Raw genomic sequence first — 19,411 nt, forward strand, 5'->3', positions numbered from 1 at the left:
ATATGTTGTCAATTGAAGAGTTGCAGAAATCTCCTACATAGAGGGAGATGATGGTGCTGTGTTGCTCTTTTGTAGAAAAGTTCAAGTCGTTCTTTGTTTGGAATTGTTCTTTATTGGGTCCATAAAACATTCAAGACAAGTGCCAACACGACAAAATTAGTTAATTTTCTTTTTCTCTTTTTAAATTCTATGAGAGTAAGGGGCATTGTTATATATACTTTACTTTTTGCCTCTTGAACTCCTATACTCAGCATGCTCTAATCCTATATACAAGTTTTCCATAGGTGGACTGGAGCAAATTTAGGTGGCAGTGGCACATAGCAAGTTTGCATATAGTCATGCTGGAATAAGTCCCAAGTAATATGCCCTGGTTAATTCAGTTCTGGACTGCCCCTTTTCTGGAACCTCCAATGAAACGTATTTGATAACTTTGCTCTAAAATTAACTAAATACATGGATGAATCACCTTTATCAATTTTTTTGCTGCTCCTAATCGTTTAAGTTTTCTGTGGACTATAGTGTCCTAGACTCACTCATAGCTTCTCTTTAGTTGCACTTCCCTATTTCCTTGGCCTGAAAATTTGTACTTAATAATGGCCCAAGTTGTCCCTCAATTTGCCACCATTCTAGGATTGGAGGCCCATTAGAGAAATTCAGAGAACAAGAAGAAGTAGTAGTAGTTAAGGTGTTGGGGTGAATGTTTTCTGAGTTTCTTCCAGAGAACATTTGATATGAAGAATTGTGTCCTTTTGGTCCTTCAGATCGTGTTGGTGTGAATATTTTCCGAGTTTACTTCCAGAGAACGTTTGATATGAAGAATTGTGTCCTTTTGGTCCTTCAGATCCCCCTTCTTAAGCTGTTCTTTTATTTTTTAAGTTCTAGTGTGCTGAGCATTTCTATTAATATTATTTTGATGGTACGTAAGACTTCAAGTCACTCCTGTAAAGATGACCCTAGCCAAAGCCACCACTTCCATTATATTTTTTTGATTTTTTAATCCAGTTTGAAAGCAACTAATTTTTTTCTACATACCATATTTCTGCACGGTAGAACTGCAGTTTTTGTTGATAAGCAAAGCAGTCTCTTTAGTGAGTGTTATTAATTTATTTTATTGCGAAAAGAATCACGACTTTTTAGTTTTCTTAATAGGTTTTGTAATTGTGTTCTAACCCTTTGTAATTATATATCATTTGTTCTTTTTCTTTTATCTTTTTTTCATTTTTCCTTCCTACTGTAGGAACTCCGTGCTTACCAAGCTGATGTTGCAACTGTCCTGCGAAATGGTAAAGCAAACATTCAATGACTTTGGAGTCTAGTTATGATGATATATTTGTTTTTTGCAGTCTGATTCTTTTAATTTATGTAATATTATTATTTTTAATAATTTATATTGTTTTGATGGGCCATTGTTGGGATGATTTTATTGGCCAGTCCTTTTGTAAAGTCATTCATTTCTTATATGATTGGCCAACTTAAAAGTGTTTTAAATAGAGATACTGTGTATTGTTATGGATTTCCCTTTTGACTTGCAACTTTGTTGTTGAGGTTGGAGTCATTCCCCCACTTTTTTACTTGTATGGAGATGTATTCTTGTAGAAGTCTGGGGATTAAAAATGATCTGTGCTGCAGGTTGTGCATTATTGTTCTATATTGTTGTTGATGGTTTACATCTTAAATAGCAAATGTGCCAGGCCGTTGTAGATTTATAATCCTTTAGTAGTAACTGAGAGCTTCTTAGAACCGTCGTTATCTATGCTCTTGCTTGTGAAAACATAAATTGTTAAAAATTGCGTTTTCAGGATTCTAAATGGGCTGCTAAGATTTGTAGATAGTAATTTTGCAATTTATCACAGAAGATATAATGTGTGCCTTTATGTATGTTTTGTTATGTTGATACTTGTCATGGTATTCTTCACTGGCTTAACAGGGTAGATTTTCATACGCTGAACAATGGTATTTGAGGTTTCTGTTGTTTTTCTCTCTGTCTATTACTTAATGGTATTTTACATGTTTGTTTTATGCTGGTAGTTACTTTACAAAAATTCCTGAATTTCTATAAGCATATTAATTCCAGAAGTCATTTAATGGTTTCGTGAAACAATTCTTTCAGGTTGCTTCTCCATATTACCCGCAACAGATCTTGTCCCAGGGGATATTGTAGAAGTTAGTGGTAAGTTGGTCATTGTGAAATTTTTAAGAATCTATCAATCAAAGTGGTTTTCACTGTCAAAACAATGCTATCATTAAACTAACTTTACAGATGTGCTTTTTTTATGGAATGAGTAGTGGGATGCAAAATTCCAGCAGATATGAGAATGATTGAGATGTTGAGTGATCATTTACGTGTTGATCAAGCAATTCTCACAGGTATATTTCTCTTTCTATGTGAACATGAAAATTTTTCGTGATCAATATAATTAATATACCATTGTTAATCTAGAATTGGTTAAAGAAAAATAAAGTCAAAATCATTTCAATTTGTTTGTTTCATGTGTGACATTCATGCTTCTTAGAGTTCAAATGCCATATTCCAAAATGGTCCTTTTAACAATCTTGGGTCTGGGGTCTACTTATTGACTTTGGCATTTATAGATTGTGTTCATTTTGTAATGTATATGGAGTGACCGTGAGGCCATATTAAATTTATTCATGCTTCTATACCTTAGATCTATGGGCCATGCATTTTGTGCCAATTTTGCTAAAGGGTTCAGTTTATGCCCAGATCACCCCTCCCAGCACCTTCCATTGAAGGAAATCAACAAGGGTGATTACCTTTTATAATCATTTGAGTTTTTCTGTGGATGGCTTTCCAACGTTTTGAAGCAATCTTAATGAGATCGGATTATTGCTTTTCTTATTTAAACCTTTTGCTGGAGCTGGGAATGTGAGTGAAATTTATCTCTTCAAAGAAAAAAGGGTGGGAAACCACCCGATAGTTATTGAGGTAAAAAAAAAAAAAAAAAGAAAAGAAAAGAAAAAAGAAACAGAAAACAACAGTGGTGAGAAACCACCTGACAGTTATTGAGGTAAATATCATTGAATCAATAAGTGATTAACTGACTCCTTTCAACAGATACAAAATCTATAAGACTTGATTGTCTGACTGAAAAGCTATTCTGTTAGAGTCTTCATTTGGTTCAGTTGATTGTCCAACCGAAGAGCTATGCTATTAGAGTTTCATTTGTTTTGTGCTGTCTTTGTTTATTTACTTTATTTGTAGGCATACATTTAGTGTTCAAATGTTATGTTCATCAACATTCTGACTATAAGATATTTTGTTATGCTTTATGGTGTTCTCTTTATTTTGTTGCTATACTTTTAGCACATGCATAAAAAAATTCAGAAGTTCTTTTTGTTTGCTGATGATAGGTGAGAGCTGTTCTGTAGAAAAAGAGCTTGATGCCACCTTGGCAACAAATGCAGTGTACCAAGACAAGACAAACATCCTATTTTCGGTAAATTCTCAAAACTTCTCCTATAATGGAACTTATATACAATGACTTATCAAAGTGTTAATTATATGAAGATTGACACAACGTTAGAGAATTGTGCTTATAGGTATTATGCGAATTGTAGGCACTCTTGAACTATTGAGAATAAACGAGTTTTTACAATTGTGATTGCCAGGGAACAGTAGTTGTCGCTGGTAGGGCAAGAGCTGCTGTTGTTGGAGTTGGCTCTAACACTGCAATGGGCAGTATACGTGATGCTATGTTGAGAACGGAAGATGTAAGCTTTATCTGTACACTTATGAGTACTGTTTACTAATTCTAGTTGATCATGTATGTAATAAAATTGTACGCAGGAGGTGACACCCTTGAAGAAGAAGCTAGATGAATTTGGTACTTTCTTGGCCAAGGTGATTACAAATTTTCTGCCCTTCCTCTACGGTGTTCCTTTATGCTATAAATATGTAATATTTAGTATTTAATCATTACTATAAACGTATAATTATTTTTGTCTTAGTCAAATCATTAATCTGATGACCTGATTAATTATATAAGTAACTATAACACATATGCAATATCTTCTTTATCACAAGTTTTCAGGGTTGGAGAAGAACAGTGATGAAGTGTTGCTCTCAATGGCCCATTGCTTTAATGTCTATGCAGGAACATTTTACAAAAATGCTTGCCAAACTGTTAAATCTAAAAGACATGAAGTAAACTAATTCATGGGAAGCTAAATGCACAAATTTAAATGTTGTCAATGTACACAATTGTTTTCAGCGACTTTAAGTCTTCAAAACTTTCATGAAGGTGGGGTAGGCATACTTTAGAAGGTTCCTCAATTAGATTTTTTAGTCAGTTCACTCATGTTTGAAATGGATATGGCTAGAGTAAAATGGGAATTGAATTATATCTAAGAAATGTGACTTTTTTGGAGACCAAAGAATTGGAGAGGTTTGAATTGAAATTCTATGTCGGTGCTGAAATTGAAGACTAGGGTGTGGAAAAAAATTTGTAAGTATGAGGTTCTGGAATAAGCCCTTCCGACAATTTCTGTAGGTCTACGGTGGTGATCTTGTTTGGGTATCTATTTTGAAAAATGTTGTGCTGATGTTGATTGGTCTGGGTTGGGGGAGGGAGCTGTGGACTCATTGGATCATTTCCTTATTTATTGGTGTGGAAAGAAAACTGAAATATGAGGTTCTGGATAAGCCCTTTCTTTCAACACCAATTTCTGTTTTTGGTGTTGGCCCCTTTTATGTGGATATCTGTTTTAAGAAAATGTTATAAGATGATGACTTCCAGTTTGGGGTTTGGGGAGTGTGTGCGGGGCATTTTTTATTCATTCTGATGCTGTATGTCCTTTTTATTCCTTTCAGCTTGTGGTGTTCTCTTCTGTGGTTGATGGATTAATGCACGCAACCATCAGATTATGCTGTCTTGTAGTTGACAAGGACAGAAGGCACAATCATTTTCCATTCAGAATTCTATTTAATGTGATGTGCAAATGGATCATCCTTTTATATTCTATTTTAATATATTCAACGGAAAATATATTTTTTCCTTAGGGTTACGAATGTGAATTTGTTTCACATTTTCATGTTCCCAGAGGTCACTTGTGGGACATTAAAACTAAATTTACCTTTATATTGAGTAAAGCTGGATTGGACTCATTGATATGTTGGAAGAGTCTGGGAAGCTTGGTGAGAATGTTAGAAGGGAAAGATGCTATTTCAAATCCAATTTTTTTTTTTGCCTTTAATTGTTGGAACTTATGTTTTCCCTCTGTGGTTACAATTGAGTTTGTTTATTGTCTTAATGTTTCTAAACTTCATTTGCATGACATGAAAGTTCCAAATGAATTTTCTTTGGTGGTTTATTGAAATTTAAATATTTATTTTTATTTTAAATAAAGTTGGATTGAAGTCCTTGATATGTTGGAAGCTTGTAGGATGCTTGGCAAGAACCTTAGGAAGGAAATAAGCAGTTTCTGAGTTTATTACTTTAGATAAAGCAGAATAAATATATAAATAAATAAATAAATAGAACAGAATTCATTTAGCTGACCCAAGTAGTTGGGAAAAGGATTTATTTGTTGTTGTTGTAGAATATTTTGCCCTTTATAATTTTTTTGTTTCATCGTAAAGGGCACAACTGAAAATTATGTTGAGTCTCAATATAATACTTTTCTCCAGAGTAATGCTAAATTTTCATATATACTAACTATACCACGTATATATGTATTCCCTTTGCAAGTCATAACAAAAAGTAGTTGGAAGTGTTCTTGATGTGGTACCTGGTGACAGACCCTAACTGAAGTTTTTAACCAATTCAATGTAAGTATTGGATTGGATTTTAGGTCATTCTCATTGCTTCTTCTGTGAAATCAGTAAATTGTTTTTTCTGTTTCGTTATTTTGTAAAAACTTTTTGTGTATTTTTGACCTTAACAGTGGTGACTTTATATCTGATCCATCTTGCTTGGCAAATAGTTGGTTCAAATAAAGTAATACTGTTCAAATCTCAGGTCAGGTTGGATCTCAATCTTGTCATACTAACTTTGGAAAATCTCTGGGTGTTCCCAACATATATTCTCTGACCTAATTGTCAGAAAGGGTTTTTCTGTATGAAATCAGGCCAAATAATGCTTCTCCTCCTAGCCTGGACTTGATCTTAATCCAATTTCCTCCCAAATTTAACCTTTTTCAATAAGTATCTCTCAAGTGCAAAAACTGAATTACCCAGTGTATATCCACTTACGTGGAGTGCTAGGAGGGGCAGACTGGGGAAATAATTATGATTTTTTTACTGAAAAGCAACTGGAGGGATTTTATTTATTTATTTCTTTTGGCCTTTCCATGTCAGTGGTTCTGGATATTGCATAATTTAACTAAACTTCCTTCGATGGCCTAAATGTTTGAATGCCTTGGTGGTCACATCCACCTTTAGATTGGTCTCTTGTCAATGTTCCAGCTACGGTGCCATTTCCTCTCAAATTTCATTTAATTAAAAAGATTTTGTACATCTCATGTTTAATTTGTAGGGATAATGAAGTTCTATTCATTGCCTGCTCCCTAACTTTTTTCTGATCACAGCTTCTTGTTGCATCATTATCTATTTAAGGGGATTCTGAAAGTTTTGTTCTCCTTTTAGGTTATTGCTGGTATTTGTGTATTGGTATGGATTGTAAACATTGGTCATTTTCGTGATCCTGCCCATGGTGGCTTCTTCCGGGGCGCAATTCATTACTTTAAGGTAATGTTTCATGAATGAGGTTCCTTTTTTTGCATTCACACTGAATACTGTTTGTGCAAGGTTTCTAAATTCTCATTTTTAACTGCAATTTTAATGACGTCTGCATAAAGATTCATTGACCATTTTTTTTTTAATTTTTTATGGTGGGGGTGGTGTGGGTATTAGCACAGTGAGCGTGGGAAGCCCAATATGCAGCAATCTAACCAAACGACAAAAGTCACCATGTAACTAGCCATGTTGCAACTTCAATAATAATTATTATTAAGACAAGTTCAATAGGTCTTGTGATAATAAATCAACTAAAAAATGGATCTATCAAAAATAGATTTATGTCACTCATCTGTCTAATCTTTTCTTGAAGTTCAAGTTAGTTTGGCGATTTAAATCTCATTCTCATATCATAATTCTCCATTTATTTGCATTACTTTTATTGTCAGGTCATGACTCAAATCCACATCTGAATTTCCAAACACGTTGGCTAAGCCAATCAACTGTCGCTCATTAACCAATCCCATATCCAATAGAAGAACATCTCTCTCTAGAACCCACCAAGAAACCTTACCATGTACCACTGCTGTGCTTAAGAGTTTGGCACGCCAAATCAAAGTGGCCTCACAAATATCATGTCCATACTCTGCATGTTTCCATCACCACCAAAGCTACTCCTGTCCACCATCCGACATTAACCAACAATTCATAACTGTCATTACACCTTAATAACAATGTATCATACAGAGTACCTAAACTATTAACCTATGACTTACAAACACCATTAGTGAGAGTACATCTCTCTCTCTCTCTCTCTAGACGACGTACTGGCGGGAGTCTCATGCACTATGCTAGCCATTTGGATGGACCCAAAAGTGTACCCATGCGGCTTAGTTGGGCGAGTGGGTTTATTAGGCCAACATTGATCCGTCTCAACACCTGAAGAATCCACATTTGCCGCCCGCATGTGACAGATGCGTGAGCCTTGCATGGCAGGTGAATCCTACCTTTTTTGAACCTGGATGTTCCATCCCCAAATTCGACATCTAAAGACGTTCTATTTTGCATGATTTTGTGGGGCTCTTATTCCCATAGATTAGGAATTCCTAAGAATTAGAAATGGGCAGAATATTCGCCCTAATTTACCATAACCACTTTGCAAAAGTAAGTAGGTTCTTACATTCAAAACCAATTTAACTCCAATTTTTTATTTATCAGATCAATGTAAATCTAAGCAACTAAATTGTTTGATAACATCCCATTCATCTAAGATATCACTCAATTGAACATTTTTCTTTAACTTTTAAAGGATTGAAAGGTTTTTAAAACTAACATACACAATTACACATATGTATATAGTTAATGTATAGGCTTGTATGGATCCGATTAAAGATGAATTTTAAGCTTTAGCAACATCTCTGACAATCCTTTGATATTTAAATTCATAATCTAAAATAGTTCCATGAATATATACATTTAGTATGCACGTGATTGTATACAACAGCTATACACATGCATATGTTTATGTATACATGAATATTCATTACACAAACCAAATAAATTGACTAACAGATGCTGAATATTGTAAAGTATCGATCATCACTTGCCTTGATATTTCAAGCCTGAAGTTGATGACCAATAAATTCTCACCTTTGTCATTTCTCCTCCAGATTGTGGACACAATAAAATAAACCCTAATATTCTGTCAAGACACCTTGATATACTAAAGCCCTATTCCCCATGTTTAGTTTTGGGAATAACTTATACTATATTTGTTATTCCTATATAAGTTACTATTCTTATTCTTATTCTTATAATTTAAAAATTTTTATTTATTTAACCTTCTTTTTGATTTACCCTTTTATAAATTTTTAATTTACATTATAGATTTAGTTGTTAATTCATGGTAGCCTTAATTAATGTCAAAGACTCAAAATTTTATTAAATTGACCTAGAAGAGTTATGAAGTTGTGTGCATATGCAGGTGTTGGCTTCTTGAAATTACACTTAGAACTTGCAACCATTTGAGAAATATGTCCTTTCAGTTATTGTTAATTGAATAACTGTAGTACATAATGCAATCAAAATCATTTGATCTTTTTATGAAATAGGTTCAATATTTTTTTTGTTGACAAGTCAAAAGGGATAAAATATAAAGCATTGTTGTAAACCGTTTAGCCTTAGGGTCCCTTAAATTTGTAACTTTCTCTGAACGTTGCACTTTTTCTGGCCAAAAAATAAGTTAGTGAGATTTTCTTTATATAGCATTTATCTAAATCTAAATTAGGTCTGACTGGATTATATGTATAAAATGAATGTTAACCTTATATAGATATAATCACCTAATATTCCTTAACATGGTCTGACCCCCGTCAAATTACTTCTACCACTGTCCCACACTCCCACTTTACAAATTCATGATACAAGAATCACATGTTTCCTTTCTATTTCAAATCTCAACTAGACTCACCAAATACATAAACGCATCTTACTTGGGGTGTCTAAACGAATTCCTTTAATGGAATTGTCTACATTTAGGGCCATATGCTCTTTGATTCTTGGGACGTCATATGTTCTTTAATTTGTTTAATCCATGTTCATTTTTTGCCGCCTTCATCTGTGTTCATCCACGTTGTGGTAAAGTTGTTTGTAAGGGATAGGTGGTGTCTAGAGTCTAGTCTCATTAATGACCAAGAAGGAGAGTTGGGGGAATGGGGTTGGAGGTAGGGATGGCAAAAATCCCCATCCTGGCGGGGGCCTGCCCCGCCCCATTTGGGGCGGTTACGGCAGTTTTGGGGCGGTTTCGGGGGAGGGTTTCCCCGCCCCGAATATATTATAAATTTATTAAATTACTCTTACATACTATGATAAATTACGAAAATAGGTTAAGTATATATACACACACAGGAGGAGCCCTTATTTCATTCGTGTCTTAAGTCTTGTGAAAAAAGAGAGCCGCAATAGGGATGGCAAAAATCCTCACCCCGGTGGGGCCCCGCCATGTTTGGGGTGGTTTTGGGGAACCGGTTATGTAATTGGGGATGGGGATGGGGGCTGCTTTGAAAAACTCGGTGGGTTTTGGGGCGGTTATGGGGATGAAAAACTAAAATGGGGATGGGGAATGAGATCCCCTCCCCAAACCGCCCCATTGCCATCCCTAGGGGTGGGGGTGGATCACCTTAGACTAAACCCCTTAACTTTTCCGTAGTTGGTGTTGCTTTTTAACTCCTTCCACATAGACCCCTTTCAGATTAATATTTTCTTACATTTTCAGTAATCTGTCAACATTGCCATTTTGGTTGTATTCATTTATATTCTTTCATGACAGCCCATCATGTTGTACATTGTAACATAGCCGCCCTTGTCATCATATAGAATTTTCCCTCAAACTGAGGTATTTTTTATCTCCACTTTGATTGATCAAGTTAGACATTTAACTAGAAAAATTGGTAAAGACATTTTTCCCCCTAGCGTTGCGCTTTGACTTTCCAAAACATAAATTAGCTAGTGGGATTCTTTTGTGTACTATTAGTCTTAATCTTGTTTGGGGTTTAATAGAATGTATGAACAAAGTGGAAGTAAACCAAGTTACCTGGAATTGTTCTTCTAATACACCTAACATGTTCACCTAATAAAAATAATTGTTGTACCACTATTCATGTTAGACAACCGCGTACCCTTATAGTTTGTGCTGTTAAAGAATGGAATCTAAAATGTCTATTGCAGGTAGAGAGACAAACATGCAGATGAGTTGAGTTCAAACGAACAAGCGGAAGGTAGGAACATGTACAACTGGAGATATTTGAACTTAGGGACAGAAACTCTTAAAACTAAAGCTATGATACCATTTTAGACAGCCGTTTACACCAACAGCTTAAATTATAAAGAGTGGACCAAATAATGTTATATCAATCAATTTCTCACATGTACTTGGGGCGACTGGCGAGTTTTTTTAATTATCTATATCTAATGCTATATCCTCCTGTAATTTAGAGTGTGTCATATGCCCATATGCGATCTCATTGGTCAATCAATGTTTCTGTGGCCTTTGTCTTATCTTTGTAACACATTCACATTGAATAAATCCATCTCTTATTGTGGTAATGATATTTGGTGAGACTGGTGATTTGGGTAAAGTATAATTATGATCCATAAGGTTAAAAGGAAATGAGGCCAGACCATCTTAGACTCCGTTCCTTTGTCTTTTCCTTGGTTGGAGTGACTTCTAACTTCCCATGGATATACTTTTTTGGTTTGTCTATTGCAACTTATCCATCTCGACATCCTCATTCCGCCTATATTCATTTTCTATACTTCCATAATAGTCATCATTTTGACCACAAGTTGCGTATCATGAGTGGTATCTTATTTTAGTCCATGGGGGGAGGTGCAACATTTAAGTCCTAGTGGGACATGGTGTCTTTGTCATACATATGAGGGAAAATAATGCAATTTGTTTATTAAAGAGAAATAAAATCTACAAGAAAGGAAAACAAAGAGCTAGATTAAGCTAGCGAATAGCTTAAACACCCACAACTCAATCCCTATAAAGTAAGGGAGAGGTAGAAAGCTGCAATAGCAGGCTGAATATATTGATAATATGTAATAACTGCTGAATACAACTTGGAACAACCCTTTTATAATACACAAGGAATGCCCTAGCAAATATATATTCTTAACCCTTCATATAAATATAATCTAAGCGCTATTATACACTCATGCAGAATAAATGACACTAAAAATGGCAAAACAACCGTTAAATGGTCACATGACCCACTTAATAGGCACATGACTCACTAAATAGAAGCAGAATGACAAAAATATCCCAACTAGAGCTTAAAGCACACATTAAACAGGAAATTAAGCCAAATTTACCACTTAACTAAATGACTTAAACCATGTTGCCTCTATTTCCCCCCCATGTTATTCCTCTCTTGTTTCATTGTCATATTTTCTTCTGATGCTGAGTTGCAAGTTGCATGGCCTAGTTATAATTCTTATTTTGTTATATTTCTGACCTTATTTATGGTGCCTGCCTAGATTGCAGTTGCTCTTGCAGTTGCAGCAATTCCTGAAGGTCTTCCTGCTGTTGTTACAACGTAAGTGCTTAGCTCAATATTCTTATGGATACAAACTTGTTCTCTGCAACACACAGTGGACAAGATATTCTTTGACTATGTGTCTGGAACAGTGACATAAATGTCACTATACTACATTAAGGAGTTGGAACTCGAAACTTGTACATCACACAGCAGTGCTTCAAACTCAAATTTCGAAATAGAGGTTCTTGTACATAGAGTTTTATTACTTCAAAGATTTACAAAAAGTCGCTTTCAAAATGTGATGTTGAAAAAAAGGAAGTTTTTTGGATAAAATGTGCGTTGAATAACCAGTGGTGAATGGGGTTTATTCACTATTGAGTTGAGTTGTAATTGTAGCTACCATATATTCATTTGACCATTTATTTTGTTTGTATAGACCTGATAGCCTTAAAAGCTTTAAGTGGTATGCAACCTAATATTCATTTGACCATCTATTTTTGTAAGGTAAGGCCGACTCTTTTGCCAACACTGTACGAATAGAATATCCAGTTGCTGATTTTATTACCAATGATATCTGTGAGAAAAATATAGGACCGTGACTCTAGGTTCTGATTAGAGTTGCGCAAGGTCCGTTATCTAGACCTAGAGGGTGGTTAAATGGATCTTGCTTGTTGATTACTAGATTTTAACAACTTTTCAAATTATAACTGTAGCTAACAGAATTTAAACTACTCCCTCTGTCCCATATTAGATGTCTCTTTCGGGGAGTAGAACTTTATAAGGGGACATGTAATTATTGCATTGTCCCCTTTGAAAATTACTAAGTTACCCTTTCAAGTTTGAATATATATATATTATCAAGTTTGAAATTATTTAAATGTTTGTGGGTATTTTATGAAAGATGTGAAATGTGTTGTTTGAACTTTGAAAGTAGACAAGTATTTTGGGACGATCCAAAAAGGAAAGATGGACAACTAAATTGTGATGGAGGGAGTATTAAACTACACACACAATAAATATTAATCAACCATAGTTTTTATGTGGTTGTGATTAAGCAGTAAAGTAAAGCAGTCACATAAAACACTAAAATTTACGTGGAAAACCCAAACAGAAAAAACCACGGGACCCAGCCAGGCATATGGAAATCCACTATGTAGAAGGAGGTTACAGATTAAGTATAAGACTAAGACCAAGAATCATTTAATCCATCTCGATTCAGACTTTCGCTAGATCAAACCCAAATCCTCCAGTTGCTGAACCATCATCAGACTTCGGTCATTCTACATGGATCTTCTGTCCCCTTGCTAGTACCATGTAGTTTGTGTGTAGCCTTTTGTTGTTGAAATCCTTTGAGAACGAGTTATGTTCAACAACCAACTGATCCGCTCACTATGCTATAATGTATGATGATGGATGCAAAAACACAAATCCTAGTAATCGAAGGATTACTAGAAAGCACAAGTAATATGAATGCAAAGTATGCTCCGACCTTGTGCAAGCTATTCTTTACTTATTTTTTGGAATTATCTCTTGATATAGAGAGTAGTCATAAAAAAAATAGGGTTTTGGTGTAGTTGAATATGAAAAGGAAACTCAAAGCCCAAAATGCTCTATTGGTTGAGCCAAGTATCAATTGATCGACAAGAGGTGAGAAGCTTTCAATCAATACCTCGATGGATCGAATTCTGCTGTCTTAATTTGTTTTGGATTATGATTTTGATTTATTTGCAGACACATTTTGGCAAATAGAAGTAGTTTATATGGATCAAACATGCAAAATTTGAACCTTAACTAATATATTTGAAACTTTAATTGGTGAGTATTTTATCTTGGGTTGAAAATTACCTTTTTGCCCTTGAACTTGGTGAAATTCCAAATCTGCCCTTGGACAAGGTACAACTAACTGGACGTCTAAAGATAAACAAAAATAACAGATTCCAACTTTTGATCACAAATTTGCCAACCTAAGTCCTATACCCTAACTAAGTGGACTACTCTAGTTGTTTTTTCTGTTGAATTCTTTGCAGGTGTTTGTTTAAATACAAATATGAGTTCTTAGCCCTGAATTAGTAGATTGGCACAAATATATTTTTGTCAAATTTTATGTCTATACATGAGTTGAAGAAACAGATAGCCGAGTGACCTGTAAATTTCTTTAGTTTTGGTTTCTTGAGAGATACATTACTTGCAAAATGTGTGCATCTTTAAATTTTAATTATGCTATTATTTGCATAATTTTCCATTGAAATGTTTTTTGTGAGTTACAATGCTATTCTTTGTAGATAGCTTGAGGCGATAGGTTTTTGTGCAGCTTGTTTTGGGCCGTGCCCCCCTTTGGGGTCTTTAATGAATACTTAATGCTACTTCATCTCTGCTGGAGTCTATTAGGTCTATGATTGCCATACAGACTGGCATGTAGTGACACAATTTTATTTAGGGGAAAATTAACATTTTCTTGGAATTTGCTTCGTCATGCTATTTTTCTCTGTTCCATAGGTGTTTGGCTCTTGGAACAAAACGAATGGCTCGGTTAAATGCTATTGTTAGGTCTTTGCCATCTGTAGAGACTTTGGGATGCACAACAGTAATTTGCAGTGATAAGACTGGCACTCTGACTACCAATATGATGTCTGCCTCAAAGGTGACCATCTTAATACTTTAAATGATAAGTTATTTTATCTTACCATTTTTCTGTTTTCAAGTAATTCATCAAAGTTTATTTAGTTTATATTGACTGATTTTTTTGTTGCATCAGTGTATTTGTTTATATTTTGTGCATTTTTTATCAAGTTGTAGTGTATCAATGGCTTTTATAATGTAGAAGTATCATATGGATTCATCCCTTTTATTTGCATTTTCTCTTGCATGCAACGTTTGTGGCATTTTCGAATTATTTTAGATATAAGCTTGTAGCCAAGTTCAAATAGTTTGGACCAAACTTTGTTGTGCTGTTTTGAGTTGAGTTGAGTTCATGTGCATGGGCATGCATGAAGAACAGAAACACACCATGAGTGTACTGTAGACACAGACTGTGCACACACATGCACACAAACAGAGACTGCATATGCAGACACATGTGCACACCCAGATACACGCACACGCACACACACCCCATGCTCATACAGAGGAAGGGATGATTAAATATCATTTTTTCAAAACTAAAAGAAATATCTGCAATCTGTCAAAGAAGGTCTTATACCTTTTCTTAATTATTCCCTCTTAGTGTTTTTTCTTGTTTATTTGACTACAGTTGGTCATTGAATTTTGTAGTCCCTTTGACGTTGTTGGCTTTGTTTTTTGAAGGATTTTCCATTCTTTGTACTTGCTTTTATTCACTATATTTCATTTCCTTCTCGATACAAAATGGGAAACTACATTTGCTTATATCATTAAGAAATTTTGCAATGATATTTGTGCTGTTGTATAGTTTGTCAGTTATCTGGGGAACCATTAAACTATAGTTTTATCATTTAATAGATAAAATTCATGGACATTGTCCATCTTCCATCTTTCCAGATATGTGTGCTTCAGTCTGTAAACCATGGTCCTATTGCTACTGAATACAGTGTCAGTGGATCTACATATGCACCAGAAGGCTTTATTTTTGACACAAGTGGAATGCAGGTAAAGTTTTTCTTATATTATGCCATTTGATACAAATTTGGAAGGATATCAATATCTTTTGTGGGTTAAAATTATCTCCCATCTGACATTGCATATCCTTGTGTTGTTGTTCTATTGTTTTGCAGCTTGAGTTTCCAGCTCAATTGTCTTGTCTTCTCCATATAGCAATGTGTTCAGCGCTTTGCAACGAATCTGTTATACAATACAATCCAGAGAAGGGGAATTATGAAAAAATTGGGGAGTCAACTGAAGTAGCCCTTCGTGTACTGGCAGAAAAGGTTTGTCTTTTGTACTCTTTCCTCTCAAAAGTATGTTGCCAATTGCTGCTTACCTTCTGAATTCTTATTCGTCTTCTATTTAACATTTTGTATTTCAACTTTCTACTTTATGGAGAAAATTTCATGTTGCTGTTTGTTACTAGGTTGGAATTCCTGGTTTTGATTCTATGCCATCAGCTCTGAATATGCTGAGCAAGCATGAACGAGCATCTTACTGTAATCGTTATTGGGAGAATCAATTCAGAAAGGTTTGCCTTTTCATATGATTGCTTTTTTAATTTCTTAATTGTTGAATTACCACTACTAGTTGGAGCATGAATCTATATCTGATTGACCGTAACACCTGAAAACATTTCTGTCTTTCATGTTCTGTTCACTCAGACGTAGCTAAATTAAGAACTTGCAACGGTTTACTTCTTTCATGTTAAAATTTGTGGTCTTCTTTTTTTCTTTTTGGGTAGTTTAGAAATTGTGTTTTCAATGCTTTAACTGATAGTTTAGTTGGTTGTGATAATTTATTTCATTATTTTACATATTATCCATACCTAAAATGTAAACAGTGCAACTATTCGTGCTGCTGTCCTTACGATAGCAGTAACAAAGGCAACTGCTATTATTTGTGTAACTATTATTATTTCTATATAATACAAATTTGAGATTCATCTATAAGGCCTGGGGGAAATGAAACTCTACTTCTTCAAAAAGTATATTCCAAATCATCAATGGAATATTTAAAATTGAGTGTCCATGTGACTTGTTTATCTTATTGAGTGAGTTGGCCTTGTTGGTGCACTCTTTAAGTTTGGTGGTAAGATTTGCAGAATCTAGGATCCATTCAGTTATCATGTCAGCAACTTGCTCGTTTATAAAATTTAAATTGAAAAAGTGAAAGAAGTGCATATTAGTGGAACAAAGGACCCGATATATTTAGAACTAGAGGCTCCAAATCCTCTACTTCTCATTGACTGTGATTATGTAGGAAATTTTTTTATTTTGATAAGTTATTATGCAGGAAAAAATTAAGTTCTCTTTCTCTCTATGCACACACACACACACACATTAGGGCTGTGCTCCTCTTTTGAGTGCTCTTTATTGAAAATTTGTTTATCAAAAAATTTGTTGCAGTTCTTGAAATTTTGTAAAAACAATTTGTCAATTGATAATTTGATTGGTTGATTTATGAATATGCTCAAAACTAAATGAGCCTTTTGGTATGATAGCATTGAATAGCCGTTGAGAAGCTTTTTTCCTTAACCATATTATTTGATATCTCTTTTCTGAATCATGCTTGAGAATCTGATTCCTTGCAGGTCTCTCTTTTGGAATTTTCTCGTGATCGCAAAATGATGAGTGTTCTTTGCAGCCAAAAGCAGATGGAGATTATGTTCTCTAAAGGTGCCCCAGAGAGTATAATTTCTAGATGCACTAATATTTTGTGCAATGACGATGGTTCCACTGTTCCGCTGACAGCTAATATCCGAGCAGAGTTGGAGTCGAGATTCCACAGGTTGGTTTGTTTTCCTCTAGATTCATACACTTATTTTTTCTATACTTATTTATGCATGCACAGATGCAAAGATAAACAGACATGCAGATTTTATATATGTTTTATGTACCCTTAAACGTGTCTGTACGTAAATGGTTATCCAAATCAAGTTAAATTTGGTTCAAAACTTTCTAATGTTACATGCTCCATTACTTTTATTGTGCTTGCAGTTTACCAGTCCTGCTTGTTAATTCATCTCTTTGGTTCCTTCATGGTTGCTAAATATGAAGTCAATCTGAAATCAGCAACTGAATGCATTCATTTATTTCCCTTAGTGGTTGCCAATTATCAAGTTATCTGAGATCAATTACTGAACAACTTATTGGTACTTCAACTGGAGTTGTATGCAGTTTTTTATGAATGGGGAATTTTTTAATTGTAAGGCTGTTGGTACCTGATGATTTTGATATTTAAATTGCATAATGGGCATGGGAGGGGTATATATTGTAAATGGTTGGCTTGGCTAGAAACTGGAGAGTGACTCGTGTGTATATAATATATATATGTATATATATATATTTATGGTTACTTATCAATATTTATATGTATATATATGATTTCATTTATAACTTGGTGTATTGAAAGTCATTTAGGGAATAGAAAATTTTGAAAGTCCTACTGATAGTTTAAATTATGCCTGTACATTCATTTAGACATGATCTTGTCATGAATTTTAATTTACTACTTATCAAAAAAGAAAATTTATTTTATATCCTCAAGTGATATAGTGTCCCTTATATAGTGCATATGATAAGAGTGCCAAGGGACTAAATTTGGTGGGCTCTACAAAGAAAACAATTACCTATGAAACTTATAAATCTTATTCAAGACATGTATAGTGAGACATTGACTAGAGTTAACACTACATGTGGGGAAACTATTGACTTCCCTATAAAGGTGGGACTACACCAAGAATCGATGTTGAGTTTATACCTATTTGTGGTAATATTTGACGAAATAATGAAAGATATTCAAGAAGACATCCCACGGTGTATTTTATTTTTGTGTGACATAGTACTAATAGATACCTCTAAGGAAGCAACAAAAATAGAAACATGGAAAAAAGCATTAGAGTCAAGTGGCCTAAGAATGAGTAAAAACTAAAACAGAATATATGGCATGCAAATTTGATAAAGTAGAAAACGTTGACAATATAAATAACACACTTCAAGATCAAATAATTACTCAAAAGAACTATTTCCGTTACCTAGGATCAATACTACAAAAAGATGAGGATGGTGATGTAGTAAGTTGGATTAGAGCTGGCTGGACAAAATGGAGGCAAGCATTAGAGTCAAGTGGCCTAAGAATTAGTAAAACTAAAACGGAATAGATGGCATGCAAATTTGATAAAGTAGAAAACGTTGACAATATAAATAACACACTTCAAGATCAAATAATTACTCAAAAGAACTATTTCCGTTACCTAGGATCAATACTACAAAAAGATGAGGACGGTGAAGTCGTAAGTCGGATTAGAGCTGGCTGGACAAAATGGAGGCAAGCTAGTGGTATCCTTTATGACAAACGAATACCAAATAGACTAAAAAGAAAATTCTATGGAACAATTATTAGGCTGGGAATGTTGTATGGAGTGTTGGGCTTTGGGAAAGACACAAAGACAACACATGCGTGTTGCGGAAATGAGGATGCTAAGTTGGATGATAGGAATCATTAGAAGAGATTGGATAAATAATGAATGTGAGAGGAGAACACTAGGCATAGCCCCTGTAAATGATAAAATTAGGGAAAGTAGACTAGGTGGTGTGGTCATATTCAATGTAGGCCGCATGATGCACCTTAAAAAAGAGGAAGAGTTGTTTGTGTAGAAGGTAAGCGACAAAGAGGCCGACCAAAACTCACATGGGATGATTAATTAAAAACGGCTTGAAAAATCTAAATTTAAGAGAGGACATGGTGTACAATAGTAAATTATGGAAAAAGAGAATCATGTGGCTGACCCCATCTCTATGGGATAAGGCAGGGATTATGATGATGATATTATGTCTCTTCTTAGTCAAGTTTTTTTTGATGAATTTCTCTATTCTTTTGTTGGAAATTTTTATAGGAGGCACGAATACTGTTTTATATGCTGAAATGCCCTGAAGCCAATACCTTAATGGAAAACTCTCATAGAACGCATCTATTTCGTGCTTTGAGCCTAAATTTTTGAGCTGTGCGGTACAAGAATATGGGGCTGCAGTTACATAGTTGCGTCCAGGAATATGGG

General features: G+C 34.6%; 1 protein-coding gene across 2 annotated transcripts in view; it reads left to right on the forward strand.

Annotated features, from left to right (window-relative positions):
- The window catches only part of LOC132274030 (calcium-transporting ATPase 3, endoplasmic reticulum-type), a 68,146-nt gene that overhangs the window by 18,994 nt on the left and 29,741 nt on the right, over positions 1-19,411 (forward strand). For both annotated transcript variants that reach the window (XM_059775174.1, XM_059775175.1), the window contains 13 exons: positions 1,238-1,283; positions 2,111-2,170; positions 2,287-2,367; positions 3,370-3,455; positions 3,628-3,729; positions 3,806-3,859; positions 6,602-6,703; positions 11,732-11,790; positions 14,230-14,374; positions 15,250-15,357; positions 15,483-15,635; positions 15,779-15,883; positions 16,946-17,142. In XM_059775174.1, the coding sequence (XP_059631157.1) occupies positions 1,238-1,283; positions 2,111-2,170; positions 2,287-2,367; positions 3,370-3,455; positions 3,628-3,729; positions 3,806-3,859; positions 6,602-6,703; positions 11,732-11,790; positions 14,230-14,374; positions 15,250-15,357; positions 15,483-15,635; positions 15,779-15,883; positions 16,946-17,142 (1,298 nt within the window). The remainder of the gene's footprint in view (positions 1-1,237; positions 1,284-2,110; positions 2,171-2,286; positions 2,368-3,369; positions 3,456-3,627; positions 3,730-3,805; positions 3,860-6,601; positions 6,704-11,731; positions 11,791-14,229; positions 14,375-15,249; positions 15,358-15,482; positions 15,636-15,778; positions 15,884-16,945; positions 17,143-19,411) is intronic.

The sequence above is a fragment of the Cornus florida genome, unplaced genomic scaffold, assembly GCF_030987335.1.
Source record: "Cornus florida cultivar Cherokee Brave unplaced genomic scaffold, ASM3098733v1 CherokeeBrave_3.0.0_Hap2_Chr09, whole genome shotgun sequence".
NCBI classification, from domain to species: domain Eukaryota; kingdom Viridiplantae; phylum Streptophyta; class Magnoliopsida; order Cornales; family Cornaceae; genus Cornus; species Cornus florida.